Here is a 23696-nt window from a genome sequence, read left to right on the forward strand (position 1 = left end):
CATGAGAAGTAGATGCAATAATTAAAAACATGAGAAATGCAAATTTATATTATAAATTACTGTTTCATATCAAGGTTTGTAGCCGGGATCGCGGTGATACCTTAAAATTTGTAATATAACGAAACTGTTTGTTGCTTAGTGGCAACAGTAGAAAGTTTCTTACTAAACCCAGAAGAACCTGGAAAGAAGTTGCCGAATTCTTGACAAGTGATAAACGCAGCCTTAGCGCCAATCCTTCTAACCGCAGCTACGTCCAATCTCGGCAAAATTTCTGCCAACTTCGACTTTCATCTCTAGACTTCTGCACGCCGAATTTCATTTGCACAGAGAATGGAACTAAAATCAACACAAAACAAGGGCAAAGTCGAAAGGAAATTAAACGGAAGATGTAGCTTCGTAAATTGCTAAAAACTTGACTCACTATTCATTCTTAATATACACATTTCTTGCTAATGGATATTAAATTTAAAGTATTCTACAAACACTTGAAGAGGATTATTTTCGCTATTTAATTATTTTTGAGATAAACTGGCGAAAAGTAATATAGAAAAGATCGTAATTGTTCGTAATTGTAAAATATTATTAAATTTTTTTATATTATTCCGAAATAAATGTACATACATATAACAATACGTGTATTTCTGAAGATATTTTCGTGAAATGTCTATTTGTATTTTATTTCAATGTGTAATATTCTATATAATTTTTTTTCTGTGTAACATTAAACATTAATGGAAAGTGAAATTTTTCTACGTTTTACTTCAATTTTAGCAATATTTCTGCGAATTACATGAGGTTGAAATAAGAAATTACCAATTCAAGGCACGAATATACATGGTATATATGTATATGTAGAACATATTCCCCTACATATTGTAGTTTCTACTCATCCTCACTCGCTCTCATTTTCTTTTATTTTTGCCGTTGGCAAGCTACGACCAAGCCGGTAAAATTCAACTGATGATGAAAATGGTAGAGTTTTCAAATACAAACAGCAACAGTCTCTAAGAGCATATTTTGTCAGTAAATAATTCGATATAAATCCCCGAGCTAAGAATCTCCGGAAATGTGTACATACCCGTTAAATGATCAGATTTCTAAATCAAACTCAAAGACTGGAGAAGAGATTTAAATCCTTTGATTATGACATTTTAATCCTCTTAAGTCACAGTGTAGATCTTTTAAAGGTAAAAGATCTAATACTTCTCGCCCTGAGGATTTTTATGATGTAATCAACCAGTAAATCTAGCTCAATTTCATGGTGTATTGATACTTTTTAAAATGTAGGATTTCGTTTTGAAGAGATAAAGATAAATAAAGATAAATTGGTTTATATCGTAGTTTCCTTACTTTATTTTTTATTTATAAAAACAATACGAAGAATGATTTTCCACATTATCAGTATCACTGTAATAGCGCCAATAAATTACCAAAATTAGAAGAAGACGGTAGGATTGAAACAACATATTTATGACTATAAAATATAAAAAAAAATTGAGCTTCGATTAAACTTATCCATGAACGAAATGTTTCGTGTACTGATTTTATCCATCAGGGGTTGCATGAGATATCTCCTAATTCGAAGTTGTTTATTTGACGCTTTGGAGTGTCCTAATATTAATTCTCAGTACTATATGTAGTCCTTGTTTAATGAAGTGTACTAAAATCGATTACGGGACAATATACATACGTATACAGAGGCCTAATACTATTTTACATCATAATAGATATCCATGTAGACGTTGATGTAGAGAGATGTAGATAGTTACAAAGGTACATTATATTGATCAAAATTTACATAGCTATAGGTTTATACATACAATTAGGAAATTATGTATGTAATATTTTATACATCCTATTGACATTACGATATTTCATTTTATTGTAATATTCGTTTAAGTAAAAATGAAAGTATTGTTTAAATAGAAAAATCGTCGTCTGATTCATAGAACAGATATTTTACCCCGGAGGAAATATTTACTATTAAGGAGAGAAATCAGGCGAAAAACGATCAACCTGTTTAAGATCGTGCCGCTTTCCTGTACAAATGCCTACCACTTAACAAAACGTTCTGTAATAAATAAGAAGAACGAGCAATGTAAAGAAACAAAATATCCTTGTTACTGTTGCAATCTAGTACCATTATGTTCTAAAATATTTGATGGAAAAGCAGAATGAAATGAAAAATGTATTATATTTATCTTATTAATCATACACAGTCGCGTAGATTCAACATCAAAGAAACTTTAAATGAAATGTTAAAAATATTTCCTCTCATAAGAGAATAATTCGATATTCTATAACAAAATCTAATTTCCTGTAGCGTACTCCTCCCTTCATATTATCAGTACAATAATTATAATACATCTATAACATCAGTATAATTGATGTAAAGACAAAAACCAATTAAAAAATATATCTTCATAGAAAGATAAATTATTTATAAAGTGAAAGGAAGGTATCGAGTATGAATTTCCTGAAAAGGATAAAAGAATGAAACCAAAAAGGAGACGTACATACCAATATTGCATTCGATAATATAATATCGTCGATAGTAAAATTCCTTAACGCAAATATCTATCCATTGACTAAAATGAGAAAACGTGATTTGATTCATGCACGACATAAGTTTCTACGCCTACCGATCCGAACTTCCCGGAAAGACTTTTTTGCGATAACGGCCTATTTCTCTGAAGGGGTGTATCGCGGAATTTAAGGAAACGATGTCACGGAAAGCTGTGTACCACCGAAGAAGAAACAGCGGAGCTGATATCACCCCTGCAGCTATGGGTTATGTATTTCGTGCATGGCGAGACAGGGAACAAGCACCTTTTCAAAGACTGCATCCAGTTGCGAAAGAAGAAAATAAAAATAAGGTTTCCCTTGAGGGGGTCGTGAGGAAGTATTGTGAAATGGGGATGGTGTGATGTAACAATTCGTCATGGTTTTCCCAAGTCCTTTGGTAAATCACTGCCATCTCGCTGAACAGGTACACTGTTCTGTCACACTACCCAGATATATTGAATCATAATATTATGCGTCATAATATAATGGAGCTGATTATTCAATAGATAAGTAAATCCTTACTTGTTAATAAATATACATATACGAAAAAGTTTTAAGTCCTTTTAAGTTAAAAAATAATAAATAATTCACACTTTAATGGAACATACATGTGATACTTTTTGCAGATTTGAATTTAAGATTTAGCGAATTGTATCTTTGCCTAAATAGAAAAAATATAGTTAAGAGAGGATCAATTTTTATCGAGCGTTATCTTATATCTTGTGCGAGATATTACTAGATTTTTTATGACTTAACAGCACGATGCACACCTCGATTTTCCGACAACAATCGATTTTCCATAACCACTTGAGGAGACCGTAAATTGAACCTTCGACATTGAGAACGTCTCGAATCCTATAAATCTCATAAATTTTTAGCTTACATCATTTCATTCCTGTAGATGTGAAAATGCAAGTAACCTCGATCTTTTATTGAAAAAAAAGTTTTTTGAGAATTCTTCATATTTTAGTCTTTTGTTGGCTAAGTAAAAGGTTAAAAAATCCTAACAATTATTAGTTATATTGTAACAATATAAAATTAATTTTATATTTAACTGTGTCTATAAAAGTAGAAATTTTAAAAACGTCGAACGTATGTAATATTTCTGATTAACAATTCGGAACGTTTAAGCTACAATTATTGTACTGTTCGTATCCTTTATTGCCTCCTAATATATGGAGGATATAAAAATTTTAAAACATTTTTTATAACAATGGCGAGCCATCTGCTAACATTCTGGGATTCGTTCGTATTCATCAACTCCTACAGTTTAAGCTCGGTTTCATGCAAATAATACTCGTGTAGGCCGTCATCTCTTCTAGTAATCCTAGTTTGTTCTAGTTTTTCAGTACCACTGGTGAGTAGCAACAATTAACATTGAAGATACTGAAGAATATAGATATTGCAAAATCATTTTCAAATCATCTTTAAAGACTTATGTAGAAATGAAGAAGTAATCTAATTAAAACGATGGAAAATATTTTAGTATCGTAATAGTGATTATAATTTTTAGAGATTATAATTTTAATTTTGATACGAGTATATTAAAAACAAAATGTGTTAAATCATAAAAATATAATCTCAATTAATTTCTGACTTTTTCACATATATCCCATTGTTTCTTCTACCATTAGTTTTTCGGATTATTACTTCCTCCTCTTAAATTAGATGCGTTTAATACGAAATTATTCATTGTCATCCGATTTTCAATTAATTAAGCGTCGATCACCACGATTCATTTTACAATTAAGATCGAGTAATGTGAGAATCATTCTCGAATCAAATCAAAACAATGAACGAAGAGCTTAATTAGTCACCAACTATTTCAGAATTAAAATCACAAGTAATCACGGTATTATCAATTTCTAATCAGTTCCTTTTCGAGATGCTTTATATACTATGTATAGATTTTAACTCAGTGGTATGCACAAGAGATCCTCCTACACGCCTTTGTTCTCGTTCATGGTTTGTTGGTCGAGACAGAAGAATAGACCACATTGACTAATATCCATATGTTACTCATATGTACACATGATGTATCATGAGCCATATAATTCCCATATTATGGTAATAAGAAACAAATTAGGAATGTATGTTCAATTTTTAAAGTTTATTTAGTTGAATAACGTGTGATCGTGACTGGAGGGATATTAAAATCTGTCAAACCGTGCGAAAGTGTTTTACGTATTCTCAGAGTGGAACCAACAAATTCCAATAATGTCGATCCATTCCTGAAATAACTCATTTTATAACAAGTTATACTTTATCAAAAGAATTGAAGAGAAAATGTCCAAATTTTTAGCGAATAGAAGATTACGATAGAGGATCGTGACATAAAGAACAGCGGTCAAACCATGCGAAAGTGTTCCACGAGCTCTCAGGGGGGAATCAGCAAATTCTGACAATGTCGCATCATTTTGATGGCTGTAAGGCGTGTCATCCATTGCGACTCGATACAATGCCGATGGCAACGGTTGTTTTGGTTCATTGCGGGACGAATCGAAACTGCGAGTAGCATTCACATAATGTTGGAACGATGCCTGTCTGCTTCGGTACTTGTTGCAGTTGCTCTCGACGTTTGAAATTCCTCTGGCTGCCCTCCCTTTCCCGCAATTTTTTTTCCTCCTCGTTCGTTTCAACTCTTTCCCGCTCACCCCATCTTCGTATTGGTTCGCCTTGCTCGCTCATCCTTTCCTCTCTGTCTATCCGTATGATCATGCCATTCCACGGCGATGATCCTCTGCTTAACAGGGCTTACGTAGCAGCTACCCTTCACCGTCCTCTTGGCACACATATATACAAGGGTGAATCTAACATACCGGCAAAGCAGCGTCGATTACTGTCCATGTATTTGGGCCGCCTGTTTACATAAATAAAACTTTCGATGAACTTCATTCACCTTCAGTCATTTTTCTCTTCTCCTTTTTTTTCTTTTTTTCTTTTTAATTCAATTAAATGGAAATGTATGCGAATTATATTTTGCAGAGTTCTCGAAGAGGAAAAGGTCAAGGAACAGGTATGAAGAAGCGAGGTACTTGAAGTGAATGAAATTTAACTAGAACTCTCTTTTAAATATGGTGGATCGCGTTATAAGTTCTTGAAATTTCGATAGGTTGTGCATTCATTCCATACGAGATGCTTCGCTTTAAAGGGATGAAAAGCTGCTTTCTATAAGTGAATCGAATGGCAGATAACTGAAATGAAAGTTATCTGGTTTGCGGAATAAGGTTTTATGATATGAAAGTGAAAATTTGAGACTTGTTTATGTCGTGAAAGGAAATGAGTTTGATAATAGAATTATTGTTTAAGAATAATTAGAGTTTTCTAAGTGTTCGTTTTAGAGAGTATAAAATAAACAAAAAATGAATATACAATGAGGAGTGGGGAGATGTTCCTCGAAACAAATGTATGCAACGAAGTTCAAAAATAAACAGAAGATGTTATAAAGTATATAGAGATGTTAAAATATAATAGCGTATCTATATACATAGGTATATTGTACATTTAAGTTACTATAAGAAGTATCATTCTTACAAAAGCTAAAAAATCTCGATATAAGTATTTATTTTAACATTTAATTGAATACTTTAATTATTACTGTAAAGTTTAGTTAAATGGAATAATGGAAAATTATTATTTCTAAAAAGTTATAATTGTGTTAATTTCGTAAACTCATTCTCATGTCCAAAAGCAACTACTATATAGATCATTCCACAATTTCGTGAATATCATTAAACTAAACCTTTGCAAATTAAATAATATTTGACAGAATACGTGGAATTCACGAACGAATGGAATGATTCAGGTTAAAGCACTTTTGACAAAAACGAATCAAGTTAATTAAAATATTTTAACGAAAGGCATCAGCGTGCTTATAACCGAGAACATTCAGTGTGCACACGCTTCTTTAATCAAAAAAAGATTTTTCATATGCTCAAAGTCATTTCTCACATCCTACTCTCTATTTAGCTTCTCAAGCTTCCTCTCGTTGAATTCTCCTTTCATCCAAAGGTATTCAAGAGGAACTGAATATCCGCCACCTGAGTATCGTTCATTCGGTAAAGAGACTCTTGCGTAAATCCCTCAACGCAGAAATGTATACTCTGTCATTCAGTTGAACTATTGAACTGTCCTCGAAGAAAATACCTATAGTCAGTTTAAAAAGTATTTACACAACGAATAATTTCAGAAGAAATTTCGTACAACTTATAATTCGTACATATTGCTATGAATGTTTAAGATGATGAAAATATATAAAAAACTCAAATGTTTTGCACATTACGGAAACGTTTAAGAGAATTCCATAATTGATAGAAATAACCACGAAGAAGTGCTTTTTGACAAGTCTCCTCTTTAAATGTGCGATGTAGCCAAAAGACAGTTGACTCTGTCTCTGAAAGTCCTTAAGACTGCAGTACGTATACTCGTTGTACGAAGTAAGTTGACATCTCGCGAAACACGCGTTTTCTTGCGCAAGAGTAATGAAGTAATTAAAAGAGAGGTAGAAAATGATAAATTGAATCGTTAATAGATCACAATATAAAATGCAACAAATACTTAACTTATCCAAATCACAAAATACTGGAATAAATAATTTCAGAAACGGAAACATTCGCCAAATTCATTTAAACACTCACCATTCGTCATTCTTATTCGCCAAAAAGAAATTCAATATTGACAAGTATCAAGTGCAAAATTATTGAAAAATTCAGTGCCAATATAAATTTGAATATTTCAACCACTATTTTAGGAATCACTTACGAAAAAATAGCTATTATGACAAAATAACACGTAGAAGAAGTATCATAAATTAATGAAATGAGAAGGAAAGGGAAGAATTTGCAACAAAATAGAAAAGAATGTACATGAAGCAGTAGAATAGTGTCATTTTTACGAGAGTAAATTTATCATCTTTAGCTCGAATGGACACCGTACAGGGGTAGAAGAAGCAAGAGTACAAGCTTTTTAATGTATAGTCTACGATAAAGTATAATGGTGCTTTTATACGTGTTCAGTCATTGTATGAATGTTGCTGGGCATTAGATGTTATGTGCGAGATAATGGACTACCATATACGTATCTGTAAATATTTTCACATGCGTTTTCTTGTTAGTCCCGAAAGAATGGGAATTTTAAAATATAATTTTGTTTTGCTCCAAGGGAATAACACCGAGTACACTATACCCCGAGTCACTTACTACATTCTTAATATATGGGGATACTGTATAATACAGTCATCCTAAATCAAATTTACTAAACAGTTGTGGTATTATTTACAATAGAAGCAGAAATAGTAAGACATAATATATCACTCAAAAAATTTTTTTTAAATGATGGACGATAGAATTTATAAGAAAAATATAATTATTATCACAAATAATAGTGGCTTTTTACTATTCTAATATCCCACATGAAGTTTTTCTAAAATCTCTTACTCACAACGAAGCTCTTGGGAAACCTATTTATCTTTACCTACCTTTATGGAGCACATTTGCGTTTTCGTTACAGACGCTTTCGGAAACCAAGACTACTGCAGACTTTAACTAAGTGTACTTGAAAATTTTTTCTCAGACCTACAATCTAGGTCACCTGTGCAATTTCACGACATCTTAATTACGAATCGCTCGTAATTAATAAAGAATAAGAAAACAATTATCTAATGCAACAAGAGTTTAACGGATAGTTTCCTTTTAAGCAATTAATTTGATGATTGTTTACTACCAATGAACTAGCTAACTACTAGGTAATGAGCATTGTATCGCGAAATTTTTCTATTGTGATTGTTGGATGATTTTTCGAATAGTTACCAAGCGTTGCGAAGAATATCGAAATAAAGTGGATTGAAAAGTTGCGAGTGCTCCCTGACAAGGGTGTCTCTGGCTGTTCGACTCACGGTTGAATGACCTTGATGAGCGGGCATTACAACTCATTAGACAAAACGGATACTTTACCCTTGTTTCGATGCACGAGTTGCGGCAACCCATCGAGCACCCTTTCCTCTTCTAAAGTATCCTGCAAGCGCCCTCTTACCCCGAGCCACCCTCCTCGACATTCGGCTCTTACCAATACTCCCGTGCTCCCTCTTCGAACTCGTTTAAATACTCTCTCTTGTCTTTACAGTTACAGTATCTTTAATCTTCGTTATTTTAAATCGTGAACTAATTTTCTTGATTAACTTTCATTGTATCATTAAAAAAAAAAAAAGAAACATATATTCACTAGAAAGCTTATATTTTAAGTTAACGACAAATAGGAAGTATTAGATTGATGAATAAATTTCTGTTATCAGATTCTGCTTATGTGTATACCTAAAATTTTATTCTGGAATTTTGCCAAATTGTTGTATTTTAACTATCGAAATATAAAATATATAAAAAGGTAGTGTAATATTATTAGATAAATTGGATAACTTATATTTTGGGGGAGTATTAATCACAGCAAAATTTTTTAGCAGAAAAAGCGTTCAATATCCTGAATCAGACTGTTCTGTTACTCTTTTTTACTAATACACTTTCCCATTTGATCTCTTGTCTCTAAATATTCTTCCCTCATGGGGATATCTTTGAATATCTAGTATTAAAATATTAATATTAGTATTTAATCTTACGAGTTATGTTTATAATATGAATTTTGAGACATGTTTGTGGTGAAATAACAATTAATGTGGCACGGGTATTGGGTATTGATCTAACATGTTTAGGCCCTGATACATGTACTGTACTGATACGAAGATTTGTTCTTTGTCGGTATGATGTTCGCTCGAAGTTATAGTTAATTACAGGTAGTTGGCTCCTCTTTACGAATCATTTCACTTGCCAGAGCCATAAAAAAGAAATGCCGCCATAACGAGGACAAGTATTTACGAATCATTTCACGGTGGTGCAACTTGAAGAGAAAGCCTGCTATAACGAGGACAAGTATTTACCCTCGAGAACATTGAAACAATGGATCTCATCTCTCTCATCTTTTATTCGCGTGGCTTCATTGTCTGTGTTCGCAGAAACTTGTTCTAATAATCTTAGAACGATCTTATTGATTTGCAAATCTGATTCGAAACCGAAGACGTTCGAGTTAATTGTATTCGTGTAAACCCTTCGATTAACTTCTGGCTGGAAGAAAGCGTAAAATTTGAAGCCTTGCTTCTATCAATAATTTTACAATTCCAAAAATTTAATTAATCATTAAATTAGTTATTATACTGAATGTAACGAAGTAGACCGTTGAAAAGATCTGGTACGAATTGGGATTGTTGATTCGCAAAATACGATAAGCCATTTTTCAGATAAAATAAACTATTTAATTGTCTGAAATTTCAAAAAAACTATTTTAACTATTCAGGGGAAGAACGATAATGAAGGACTATTATCAGGATCGTTTCTGGCAAAAATTAGAGCAGTAAAAAGAATTCTTTGAAACGTGTTTGCTTGAGTATATTACTCTTAATCTATGGTTTTCTTATTTTAAAAATATTATAGTCACTAGACCGTTTCACTGAATATGCATTCTTAAAAGGAACTTCCATGTAAAATTATATTTTATCTGTTTAAAAAGAATTCTAATTATAGTAGAACAAAAGTTTAGTATTCATAAAATTGATGTAGAATTTATTAAAATTTAATAGATGTAGGAATAAGAAAATTTCACGTAAAATTTCTTCATACCTGTTTTTTAAGCAACGCATCCTTTTCAGTTTTACAAAAAATTACCCGCTTCTATGAAGTGCGAGTTTATAGCTCATATACCTCATTACCATTTTCATGAAATTTAAATACCGCATTATACTCATATTTACAATCACATGAAGTTAAAATATTTTGGTATTTTAGTATTTCTTTCATGGAAGTTTCTCCTCCTATACATTGCTGCACTTCTTCTTAAAAAACGTAATTAAAATAAAAAGTTGTATATGATAGAAGGTTTTTTTTATCGAAAAGTGTGCAGTACATCCCAGGAACTACAGGATGCAAAACGATAATATGAAATATAAAAATAGCAATTAGCTGAATATTTACAAACTTATAAAACATCTTTTTTAACTACATCAATGTTAGTAACAATAATAGAAATAATTATGGTATTACAAATACACTACCAGCTATAAAAATTAATACATCAACTGTGATATTCAGTATAAACGCTTTTAACTGCACTTATATTCTAATTGCCTTATTACAAACTTCTTATAGTATCAAGTCTTATTTTATAATATGAAGTACTAAGCAAAGTAGGAATTTTCTAGTCTCCCAGTAAATGCAAAATAATTGATATTTACTGCAGGCAGTGTGTATATAAGCCATTTACAGTGGATTCTAAATTACAAGTATATCACTTAATCCACATTTTAATTTTAATTTTGGATGGTTTTAATTTTATTAAAAAAACCTATATAAAACTGTATGAAAAAGCAGTGAATATTTTGTAAGCTAAACTCATGAATGAACGACGTTAATCAGATCTTTCATAAACGTGAAGCTAGAAAATGCAAGAGACAGAGGTATGTTTAACCCGGAACAGTTACAATCGACTGGCTAAATTATTTAAAAACGAGTCACCCTCTTTAAGGCGCAGCCCATCGTTTCTTGCCTAGCGGCGACAGGGACCTGCGAGAGAGGAATGGATGTGGTTCCATTCATGCTTATTTCAAGCTCATTGTGTGCCCGGTGTATTCAGCCTTTGACTTGCTTCTCGTGTTGCCACTGCAGCAATGTTTCATAGAGAGCAAGAGGCATGTGCATGTCACTAGCTAAAATCAGGAAATATCGCTGTCACATTTTCTTCGATGCTAACGAACATTACTAAAGAAGTAACGCCCTTATGATTCGATGATACCTCCTAATGCCTTTTGTAGCAAATCGTGACACACTACGATTTTGCCAATACATTACTGAATCACCAACTTATATCTAGAACAGATATTGTTAATATTCTGTTTGAAAATGAACACAGAATAATAGTTTTGGAATAATAATTTTCTTCAAGATAAGGAAGTATACTTTGAGATGATCGATATTGTATATGTTATTAACGACGGCTGTCAACGCTAGAATTTACCAGATCGATCAAAATTGATCAAATAATCTTAACTATTTCTCGTAAAAATTTCATAAACTCGCGACTATACATTTTTAAGTTTGAATGATCTTTTTGTCAAATATGGGGATGAAAGTTTGTCCTGTCTCTTGCGCCGTGTATTTCTTTTCTATACTTTTCAGTTTGATTTCTTTGGTACAAGTTCCATACTGCTGTCGATAGTTCTAATATTAATTATATTTTTTAACGTTTTTACTGTGTGATTGATAAATCAGGCAAAGGGAGTCTGTTTTATATCTATGCTTGCAATGGAAATTCAAATAACATATTTTAAAGGTTTATATTAGTTGTGTATATGCTGAAAATTTCATCAAAATCGATTGATGCAGAAACGACAGGCGTCGAAGGATGAAGATCATAAAAAGGTCTTTACATCTATTCACAGTTTTCACGATTTTCACCATTTATCACCGTTTGTCGCCCATAGCAGTACGTCTATATGTAACTGGCGCAAATTCTCAAAATGTGTTGTTTAAATTGTCATTATAGACCTAGATAAAAAAAGCTTGTAGAAAATTTTTACTTTTACTTTTTTCTTCGCGATTTCGATCAATTTCAATTTTTCCTAAATTTTTTTTACACGTCATCTAGCAAACTAATTTTTCTAACTTCTCAAAAAAAAAAGATAAAGAAAATAAAAAAATTTGAAGACGTTTGATTCAATTTTAAAAAGGTTATTCCATTTTAAAGATTGTCCGATTATTAATAGAAGTAATTGTGTATCAGAATTTGAAAAGGTTCAGTACAGTATAAATGATGAAATCTTAGTATATAGCGCATTTTATATAATAATTGTCTTTGTATGATGTCATCATTGTTATATTCTGATTAACAAAAACTATAGAGATAAGTAAAGTATATACTATCTATGTAAAGAATTAAGGAAACGAAGTCAGCTTATCTTCAAACGACGCGATATGAAGTCAAACTAATTCAGAGTATAAAGTTTCATATAACGTCTCCAGAAGACTCCAAGAATCAACAAGAGGAAATTGAAGCAATTAAATAACTTCCACTAATGCGTATGTTCCAACATATATAGTCTATCATACTAAAATTTTCAGCAAGTTCTAAAATAACTATGCGCATCCAATGTCTAAATAATTTCTGCCTCAACTTACTCTGATCTACCCCAAAATTAAATTCTTCAAGCTAAAATATTACTTTGTTGTGTAACAGTGAATAAGTTCAAATCAAATAACAATAAATGTAATTTCTGAAATAGAAAATAGCAATTAGTTTAACTTTGCGTTTTTAAAAATAAAAATTTCTGATGAAAATATCCTTAACGTGTTTTTCTTCAGTATTTTGTCTAAGTACGAATACTCTAATATTTGTAATACAATTTTTAGGAAACGGGAGAGGCAACGGGAACGTCTTTGTCGCATGTACAATCAGATTTTGACGGAATGCTCGCAGCTAAATGGAAGTTGGCCTGACCCGGATGATCCGCGCTGGAGCAGCGGGGAATATGTAGAACTTCTGTCAGACTGGTTTCCGTCAAATATTACCAACGGAACGATAACAGGAAATGCAACAACCTTATCAACTGGTAACACACAATTAAATTTTTCTCGATGCCATTACTTATACTTAGTGAGCCACATTTACTCGAAATTGCTTTTTATCATTAAAACGTCGTCATGAATAATTTTAACAAACAATTCTAATGATATATATATCTAATTATTTAATTAATATATTATAGTATATTAGAGTGTATTATATATCTACTATTCGTTATAACATATTACACACTAACTACTATTAGCATATTACTTAAATAGGTTAGTTATAAGTCATGAAATTTTTTAACTCGAAAACAATAATATTCTCTACTATGTTTGGTGCTTACACTTTATATATATACATGTTATTTCAAAATCAACTTTGGTAAAAAATTAATTAATGATGGTTCCAACTTAATGAATAAAATAGTGACAAGATTAAAACATAACAGCATGCAGGGACCCAATATTAATACTTCTTTTTATTTATAATTGAACAGAAATGAGAAGCGCTTTTTTACTGAAAAGACATTCTATATATTAAACAGCGGAACCTTTTGCGCCTGTTCTACCGCCCTTCGAACTTTGGCAGACGATACTGATTGCTTTCTCCCTCGCATTATGCATACTGTTAACTGTCGGCGGTAACATTCTCGTCCTTCTGGCATTTATCGTAGATAGGACCATCAGACAACCGAGCAACTACTTCATTGCCTCATTAGCAGCTACTGATATGCTTATTGGTAAGTTTTCCTGTTTTTATATTTTTTTATCGTACAACTATGGGTAAATTATTCTTATTTTTGTAAATGATATTGCCTTGAAAAGATAACAAAATATAATTACACTTTATTTATTAGAAGCGTTGGTCATATTGACACAAATATTCTGGACTTATATATGTAGAGTAAAGGAAAATTGTGTATGAAACATTAGATAGTTAAATTATTACTAAATTAAAATTATTAGTATATAGAAATATTATGCATTACAATACAATTACAACTTGTATTTTATTACATTTCATTACACGTTATACTTCAGTGAAATTACGTAGTGGGTTATTTTTTTCCATTTTCCTCTATTTCCTCCTTGCTATTTTAGAAATAACACTTTAAAATATTTGTATTTCGCCTTAGGATTTCAGTACATACCAAGCTTGCAATCATAGAATTTTGTTAGAATAATTTACATGCAGTGTGATACCTTCTATGTTGAATTGATCTAATCGTGACACAATTGTTAAACAGGCACCGTCTCCATGCCATTCTACACGGTCTACGTTCTGATGGGATATTGGAATCTTGGGCCCTTGCTTTGCGATTTATGGCTGTCCGTAGATTACACGGTATGCCTGGTATCCCAGTACACAGTATTACTGATTACGATTGATCGATTTTGTTCAGTGAAAATAGCGGCACGATATCGCAGCTGGCGCACGAAAAACCGCGTAATCTGGATGGTCACCATTACTTGGATTATCCCAGCCTTGCTCTTCTTTATCAGTATTTTCGGTTGGGAACATTTTATCGGCTATAGAGACTTAGATCCTGGCCAGTGCACTGTTCAATTTCTCAAAGATCCAGTTTTTAACACTGCTCTTATCATTGGCTATTATTGGACGACACTCGTGGTTCTATTTATTCTTTACGGTGGTATATACAAGACAGCTTATGACATGCAGAAGAAGAGCGAGGCAAAACAGCGAAAGATGCAATCCATGGTTGCTCTAAGTGCCGGTGCAATGTCTGGCATGGCAGGTCGTGCAGCAGGAATAGGAATATCGAAGACACAGAGCACTCTTTTGAGCCAGGATAAGCCAAAATTGAGTGCATCGGTTGAAGAAGGAACAGGTGGAGATGGTTCAGGACAGAAATCTTCCTCAAAGACTTCTGGAACTGGTGCAACCGATTCGACTGAAAAGCAAGTGTATGGAAGCACCGTCCCCACAGAGACAGAAAAATCAGAAAGATCTAGTAGTCCAGCGTTTGATTCCGACGAAGAGAGCACTATGGGCCCGGCTCAACAGCTCAGTAGCATCAGAAAACGATCCTCTCTAGCTGGACTGGTTGCTCAATCTGGCGCTCTTCCAGTCTTCTCGACTAATGGCCACTTAAATGGAATCGTACCCGCGAAGATTGACATGAATATGCAGTCGAAAAAGTTTCTCTCGGTGAACTCGACGTGCGACATAGGTACAACGACACAGAAAGCTCAGACATTGCCAAAGATCCAAGAATTGAGTCTCTTAGATACAGACAACGTGCTAGATCCTGACAAATCGAGTAGTCAGACGTTGACACCTGAACAGTCTCACTGGAATGGTGATGGTCCCAATCAACAGCAACCCTTGACCTCCGCTGAGACATCACCACCCACTCATCCTACTCGGTCTATTAGCAGCAGCCAACAAAATATTATACCACCGCCTACGCAATTTCAAAGTAGTCCACAAGTCTCTGACAGTCCTTCTACTTCGTTATCTGACAGACCTAAGTCACTCGTTGTGTCTTCTCATGGCACTGGTACTTACGACATTTTGACTGGCTTGGATGGCGGAGACTTGAGATACATGGACGAGAGTTCGGTAATTTTACCAAGTCCTTCTTACGAAAGTCCATCGTCTTCTTTGTCGTACAGCTTAGCGAATCCTCTATCGAGTGCACCGTCATCTCCAATTTTAGGAAACGTGTCTGCAGCGCCGAATACGAGTTTGTTACAAGCTGCTCTAATCAGAGCTACGGCGCAACAAGTCAACAACCAACAATCGGGTCAGAATAAACAAAGTCAGCCTCAACCGGTGATGTCTAATGCATCCAGTCAGACGCATCCTCCTCGTGTATTCATCACTCAGAAATCAAACGCTGCTTCTCAGACCTCACCAACCGTTAGCAAAGTGCATACAGAGGTTACAGTAAAGGCGAAGGACACGAAGCAACAGCCTGTGACGACCATTGTCAGCACATCTACAGTGGAAAATTTTAACAGCGCGATGAATCAGTTTTCGGATCCGGATACGAAGGTCAATCCTCCTCAGAATTCATCCTCTAGCGGTAGCATGGTTCCAACGATCTCTGGCACAACAGGAAACGAACAGGATCCAAAGAAACAATCGAAGAAAAAAGATTGTAGAAGCAACGAGGAAGGTGGGTCCAGGAAAGATTTCGTGAAGACAATTGGCAAACGTTTGAAGACCAAGACGCAAAGAAGGGATCCTTTATTAGGACGACAGAAGTCTCGAACAGAGAATAGAGCCAGAAAAGCGTTTAGGACGATATCTTTTATTCTGGGCGCGTTTGTCGCCTGTTGGACACCGTACCACATTTTGGCGCTAGTGGAGGGCTTCTGTTCGAACAAACCGTGCACGAACGAACATCTATTCATGTTCTCATACTTCCTGTGTTACACTAACAGTCCTATTAACCCATTTTGTTACGCCTTGGCTAACCAGCAGTTTAAGAAGACTTTCACGAGAATATTGAAGGGTGACCTGCACATGACGTAAAAGAAAGGATAAAGATGGAAGGAGACGAGGAGGAGATAGAAGATGTAGCTTGGAGGTGAATATTACGAAGAAGAAGGCCTTCCATGATTAAATACCGAATTATATTTACACGCCATGATTATGGTTAAATTGGAGAATAACGTAGTAAACAGTTTAAATACAGACGAGTCGTGTATCGTGTGCTTCATGTATATAGTGATAGAGGATGCGTTGGTGTAGTTTTAGATCGCAGTCAAGGATGTACATAATGTATATGTATGAATATTTGTTAAATTCTTGTGCAGAAACATGCGTAAGCAACATGTAGAAAAATAACGTATTTAGATAGCTTTAGGTAACTGTGCGTATTACAATAATAATCGCTACGATAAGTGCTTCAATATATATATATATATAGATTATAAATCACCGATTAAGTATTCTTTAAAAAGGAAATAAAGATATGTAAATCTCCTAGTTTAACGAACGATCGAATCGTTCGATAAAAGGACAAGAAGTAAGATTATAGAAAGACATCGATTTAAAAAAAGAAAAATATCACTGCATCACGATGAATGTTCTCGAGTCAAAGACGAAAAGCTTTAATTATTCATTTTTGCGGCCAATTGTATGTGGTGTTATTGTTGTACGAGCCTCTCGTGCGAATATTATGGTTTCATATCTTCAACGATAGAGAAATATTTTTTACGAGCAACGAACCAGATGGAAATAGCTCGTTTCGAAGAAGTACCAAACAATCAAGGATTTTATTATCTATGTACACACTGCCTTAGGGTGGCCTACTGTTACGCGGGCCTTCTTTCTCCGAATTCAGTTACATTTGGTGCTGTCCTCGCGAACGAGCGTCCACGGATTTCTAATCGATAACGTTTCCTTTTATTATTAATATTACGTAAAACGCATTGACTTCATCGGATGAAGTTTTCAGAAACTCATCGATGACATTGACATTACCTTCATTTTAGATTTTATAGATCGAAGAGGATTCCCTATTATGCAAAAGGGAATTTTGCTTTTCTTTAGAAATTAGATATTTTGTTGTACTTCTTTGTAGGTATTTTAGTTGAAGATTTCAAATGGTAGAAGGATGTTACACTTTTCAAGTAACAGAATGATCACCGAAGATTTAATCGTTAAAATCGCTTGAAACTTTGAAAAAATTACTTTAATAATATTTCTATAAGAAAAGATAAGATCATTACACCTTAATTTTTTTAATTAAATTACATTTCATCAAAATGAACAAAGCGGAGACTTTTGAGCGGTAATGTACATTTCACAAATAAATCTAAAAATGATTATGTCAATGTCATTTATTCATTCGTAAAACACTAATCGTAATAAGCGACGCAGTTTGTATAAATCAACGTAACCATCACAGCATATACTTATATAAACGTTACGAGGAATATTTCACTTATTCATAATAGGTGCATACATTTTACATTTTATTAATCTTCTTCTATCCTCAAATGTTAATTATTTATTTTTTTCGTCATTGAGATGCTCTACTTGTGTAAATTTTAGAAAAAAATTCGGAATTTTATAAAACGTTTCGTTACTGTTTTGACTGAGTATGCTTTCTATTTAAAAAAAAGGCATATTAATGAAACTTGAGAAACAGGTGAAATTGGTCTCGCGAGACTAATCCATTAACGATGTACAACTTTGATACTGTTAATCGAGCTTTCTGATACAATCACTAATTAAATAAAGACAAAAACATTAAATCCAAATTCCTTTCCAGATATCATGCTTTAAGAGGAATATATTTTTAAATAACGTCTACATAGTACGACATAAATCTTACATAAAGTTATCACGGTTATCACCGGATGGAATTATTTCCTTATATAAAAGAGGAAAAGAAAATTCAAACGTTAACAACGTAAAAAAGAACGTCAGATTGATATTTTTCGCTGTTCTTCGTAAAATGTACGTTGTGAAACTTACTTTTATAATAGCTTTTATGCAATATTGTATTAAGCAAATGAAAAACAGGCAATATTTATATTTCCCATGATTTAATCATTTTCAAGCGTTTGTACCTTTTTTACGAAAGTGTAAGCATGCAATTATCTTGCACGGTAATTTACGTAAACTACAATTTGCTCGTAAAAGTATAATTTTCGTGTTTCATGAACGTTAAACGTGATCGAAACAAGAATACAAACGTGAGTCACTTTATATTTTAAATGATTGTACGGCGGCTAATGTAATTATTGTAACCTTTGTTAGAAATGGTACGAACTCGATTTCGTGTAAACGCGAAATGAAAACACGCGATTTTCTAACTACATATATCACATTCTGATAAATAATAAGAAAAATAGGAAGAACATGCAATTATCAAAATTTCCTATTACATATTTAGTTCTGTATCTTTTTAACTCATATTTATTGCATTTTATAATACTAATTTGTTCTTAACTACATTAATATCTTTTACATTTCTCGAAATTCACTGCCAATAGCAACGGTCGTTCTATTTCTTTTTCATATCTGCAATTATTTATTTCATCTAGTTAGGGCTGTGATACCTGATGAATCTGTTATTTTTCATCCTAATCTCTTTGGAATTCTGTTATATAACAAAATACATGTCTGGAGGAATCTATGTTTGGGAAAAAGAAGAGAAGGCATGGAGTAAGTTACTAAAATGTCCAGTCGAATACTATACACAGTACACATGTACGTACAATATATATGATATTAACAATAAGCCAGAAAACGTGTTATATCATCTTCCTTTCTTTGAAGTACATCAGTATATTATATTAAAAATATCTAAATAGAAGTTTCTAGATGGCAAAAGAAGATGAGAGTGAATAGGATATGCTTGTTAAAATGTCAATTTTTTCAGAAACTCAAAATACATGGTTAGTGTATAACACGAATAACACAATAGATCGAAAATCGATCTTCTAAAATGAGAACGTGTAATACCGTGCAAAAGTGTTAGATGTTCATGGTGAAAATAAAATGTATATTCATAAGTTTATTAAACAAAATGTATTCATACGTTTACATAAACAAATATATTTTATGTTATCGTAATCTAGATACATTATTTTGTAATTAAGGACACTTGACAGAGCTGATTGAGAATAATTTCAGAACAAATGGTTCATTGCATTTCTTTGTCGGCCTGCTAAATTGATTAATGTGTTCATAATCTCATTCATATTATGCTAATATGTTCTTGAACATATGAGATGTAAGATCGAAATTTTACATCTTTTCAATAATTATTCTCATAATGTACAGGCCTCAAACATTTTATTATTAACTTCTTAGAACATCAGAATTATCAAGCTGCAGTCGTTTAACTTGGAACAACTTGACTGATTGAACGTGCAATGAAAGCACACAGTTTTCTGTTTTATTACTTTTTGTCGTAATCGTTTGGAATGAGCAAGCCATTCAGGCAGAATAACATAGAATTTCCATTGAGTATATTAAAAACGTTTCACTAGGACATTGTCAACTAACGAAGCACAATGACAGAAGATACTTGACTCAAATAATTAATGATTCTAAACTAGAACGAAGACAGGTGTCACTCAAATTTCATATTTCTATGTTCAAATTGTCAGTATGTAAAAGAGGAACGAGAACATGTAAATCATTTAAGACTTTTGCACAGAATGACTATTACCAGAAAGTTCGATGTTTGTGTACATGCAGAATAATTAACATACTCGCTTCCACACAGCTGGCGTTCCAGCAATGATGTTCTTCTCAATATTCTAACAATTTCTGTGTCAAGTTACACGCAAAATAAAAGAGGTAAACAAATAATGATTGCTTGCGAGCTACATAAGCGTAGCGTGAATGCATAAAGGTAGCATAATCAATAGAACATAAAGATACATAGAGAGTAAGCGTAATAGCGTTAGAGAAGATTAAAGTTAATGTTTGAACGAATAAGAAGAAAATAAGCATGAGAAGCCTAGATGATAAGTAGACGATCGTCGTGGAGAAAGTAAATATCTTGCGCTCTGCAATTTCTTTCTGTGTGCCGAAGCTTTCATCGCCGTAGTATTCTTCATTAACGCCTACCAATGAAGCAGAGTCATTAAGAACGAGAAAAAAAAAGGAGGAGACGATAATGAGCTATAAGACGTTAGGTACAAGCCGTGGAAAGGAAAAAAAGTCTCCACGTTTCGTCTCAATTAACAGAGATCGAAAATCAATTAAAACGTTCGTTTCTGGGTATAAGTGCTCGTCGTGTTTCTAACCATTAGAAATGGTTCGTGGTGTCTCCTGATGAATTTCACTCTTCCTACCTCAAAACAATATACGCAAACACAAATATGAGAGTCATGCTGCGGATCGGTTTTTGATTCGCTATGAAATATATGTACTGATATTTTATAAGATATTTGTTGCTTTGCGTCATTAGGTTTTATATACGATTGATTTTGCGCCGAAGAAGTTTCTGTAACGTTAAAATTTGTATGTTATATAAAATTTTTTGACACGATATACATATATATATAATTACTTTCTTTTAATAAATTGATGAAATCTTGTTGCTTCTATCATTCACTATTGAAGTTACGAATTAATCAATTGATCACTTAGCTCTTCAATAGTATTTTTAAGTAAATTTAAGTAATTTAAGTTGTTGTTTCCGTGACTGATAGTTTATTGACTTGCAACCATTGACTGACATATATTGTGAAAATTACCTATTTATAATAAATTACCTAAGATAATTTATTACTTATTCTGTTAAAACTAGTACAAACAGTTATACTCAACTCTTATAAATGAGATTTTTAGTGTACATAGATCTTATACATTTTTGTTTTAGAATTATTTATAGAAACCATAAATTTATCAAAAACGTACAAAAAAAGTTAATGAGGTATTGCTTGATAAGCACTTTATATCAATATATATATATGATAAAAAGAAATTGATGAAATATTACATTCTTTTAATCCAAAATTGATTGATAACAAACACGTAAATGCTTCTTACTATTACTTCGTTAAAAAATTACTTTATTTATGATACTCATTTTTTAGGACAGAAAGATATTTAAATTCGCTCTTGAAAATTAAATTCATTTCTCCTCGATTTTTAGTAAAAATAGAAAACTGATCTGCTACAAGACAGAAGGAAATATAATGTGCTTTCATGGACATCCTTGTCTATCATGGGATCAATGAAAAAACATTTCGTTGTAATTAAATTCTAGACAATACTATGCGTGCACTCGCTCGACAATCTGAACTTCAACAACCCTTAAGAGCTAACAATAACATCCAAAATATATTAAATTTTGATTATCTTCGTTAAAATTGTTCTCTCTTTGATTGTGAATATGATAACAATTTTTTAAGTAAAGAAAAAGCATATCTACAAAATATATAATTGCATTAAAAGCTTAGAACAATTAGCTTTTAAGGGTTAATTAAGGAAAAATATAGAGCAAATAATCTAATTTTATCACAAATACAATATCGCAAGCTATATGTACAATACGTACAATAAGATTAAAATTGAAAATATTAAAAACTTCTTGTACTTCGTCAATCACTGTAATGTCAACCGCATAAGTTAAGATATATTTGCATTTGACATCTTTGATCTTAATCTATTGCTTCTAAGCAAAAATTTATAATAATTTTAATATTTAACGTTAAATGTTCCTCTATAAAAAATTATATTATGTTCTAACAAAATATGATATTTATCGTTTCTTGTATAAATTAAGTTGACAAATTCGTATAACGTACAATTTAATATACTATACAATTCATTTTGAAAAGTATTGCAAAAAATATCTGTCAAATGTGAATGTATCTTGAAAGCGTTAAAAAACAGACTTTTCCAAAACCTCGCTGTTTTATTAATACACGGAAAGCAAGTCCAATAAACAAAATAATTGTTATTACAATCGTCATTAAATATGAATAGAAGTGCTTAAATGTCACGTGTCTGAAAGTAGTTCTATAGAGGAAAAAAGAGTTGTGTAATCGCCGTAGAGAAACTGTTCTTATTAGCGACAGTCAACAGTGTAATAAAGTGTGTGAATATATGTTGTATAATGAAATAGGACGCAAAACGAAAACGGACGCATCTATATCAAATCTGTACTAGCGCAGTAAAATTGTTAACATCGCACAGCTGCGCTTTCAAACGCTGTAATGTATATGACGCATGTTTATATGCTGGATTCTTAACAAAAGTTACATTCTACTTATTTTAAAGAAGAAACTTTGCCAGAGTGGCATTTATGGCGTTTATGTACACGGTGCAATAAAAATTATGATACATGATATATTAAATGAAAAATAAAGAAAGTTATGGAATAAATTTGGAAGAGGGACGTGTAATAGCTTGTGCTTTAGATAAAAGGATAACTTTAGTTTTGAAAGAAAGAATAATTCTCTTTCAGGACAATCTTTGAAAGAAAATTCCTGGATGTACGAAAAATCTTACAATGAAATATGAAAGAAGACATAAAATGTCTTATATCATTTTATAATCTTATTACGAAAAGAATTATTCCACAGCTTCGATTTATCTTCAGATGCACCCTGTACATACGTGGTTTAATACTTCTTAAGATACACAACTGATTACTGGTATAGTGGAGAAAAACTCGACATTGGCAGCTCAATCATAACCATATAAATAACGTAGTTACATGAGTACAGTGACATAGTTATAATTAGATAGCAATTATTTCTTTTTAATTATTTATAATGCATTGTGCACGCAGCTGTACCGATGTACAATATCAATTATGATGGATGATAATGTACCTAGTTATTAAAACTAAATAAAAGATATATATATATATATAACATATGCAGAAGCAGCTACAATAAAGTGAATAATGTGATATGATTGTAAAAATCTATTGTGCATAGCATTAATAACCTTCAGCACCGTTAATCATTCATAATATTTTAGCAGCTCTAATGTTTAAAAAAAATGAAGATTCGTTTTAAATGATGACTACATTCGAGTAATAAAAGGTAATTTATTTAAGCAATAATAAATACAAT

At 32.4% G+C, this 23696-nt stretch overlaps 1 protein-coding gene across 1 annotated transcript in view; it reads left to right on the top strand.

Annotated features, from left to right (window-relative positions):
* mAChR-B (muscarinic acetylcholine receptor) overlaps positions 1 to 23532 on the top strand; it is a 58573-nt gene extending 35041 nt beyond the window's left edge. Inside the window, exons 3-5 of the mRNA XM_076621474.1 lie at positions 13008 to 13207; positions 13712 to 13906; positions 14414 to 23532. Of these exons, the coding sequence (XP_076477589.1) occupies positions 13008 to 13207; positions 13712 to 13906; positions 14414 to 16668 (2650 nt within the window). The 3' untranslated portion in view covers positions 16669 to 23532. The remainder of the gene's footprint in view (positions 1 to 13007; positions 13208 to 13711; positions 13907 to 14413) is intronic.
* Positions 23533 to 23696: the final 164 nt, after the last annotated feature.

The sequence above is a fragment of the Bombus vancouverensis genome, chromosome 9 (genome assembly GCF_051014615.1).
Source record: "Bombus vancouverensis nearcticus chromosome 9, iyBomVanc1_principal, whole genome shotgun sequence".
In the NCBI taxonomy this organism is placed as follows: domain Eukaryota; kingdom Metazoa; phylum Arthropoda; class Insecta; order Hymenoptera; family Apidae; genus Bombus; species Bombus vancouverensis.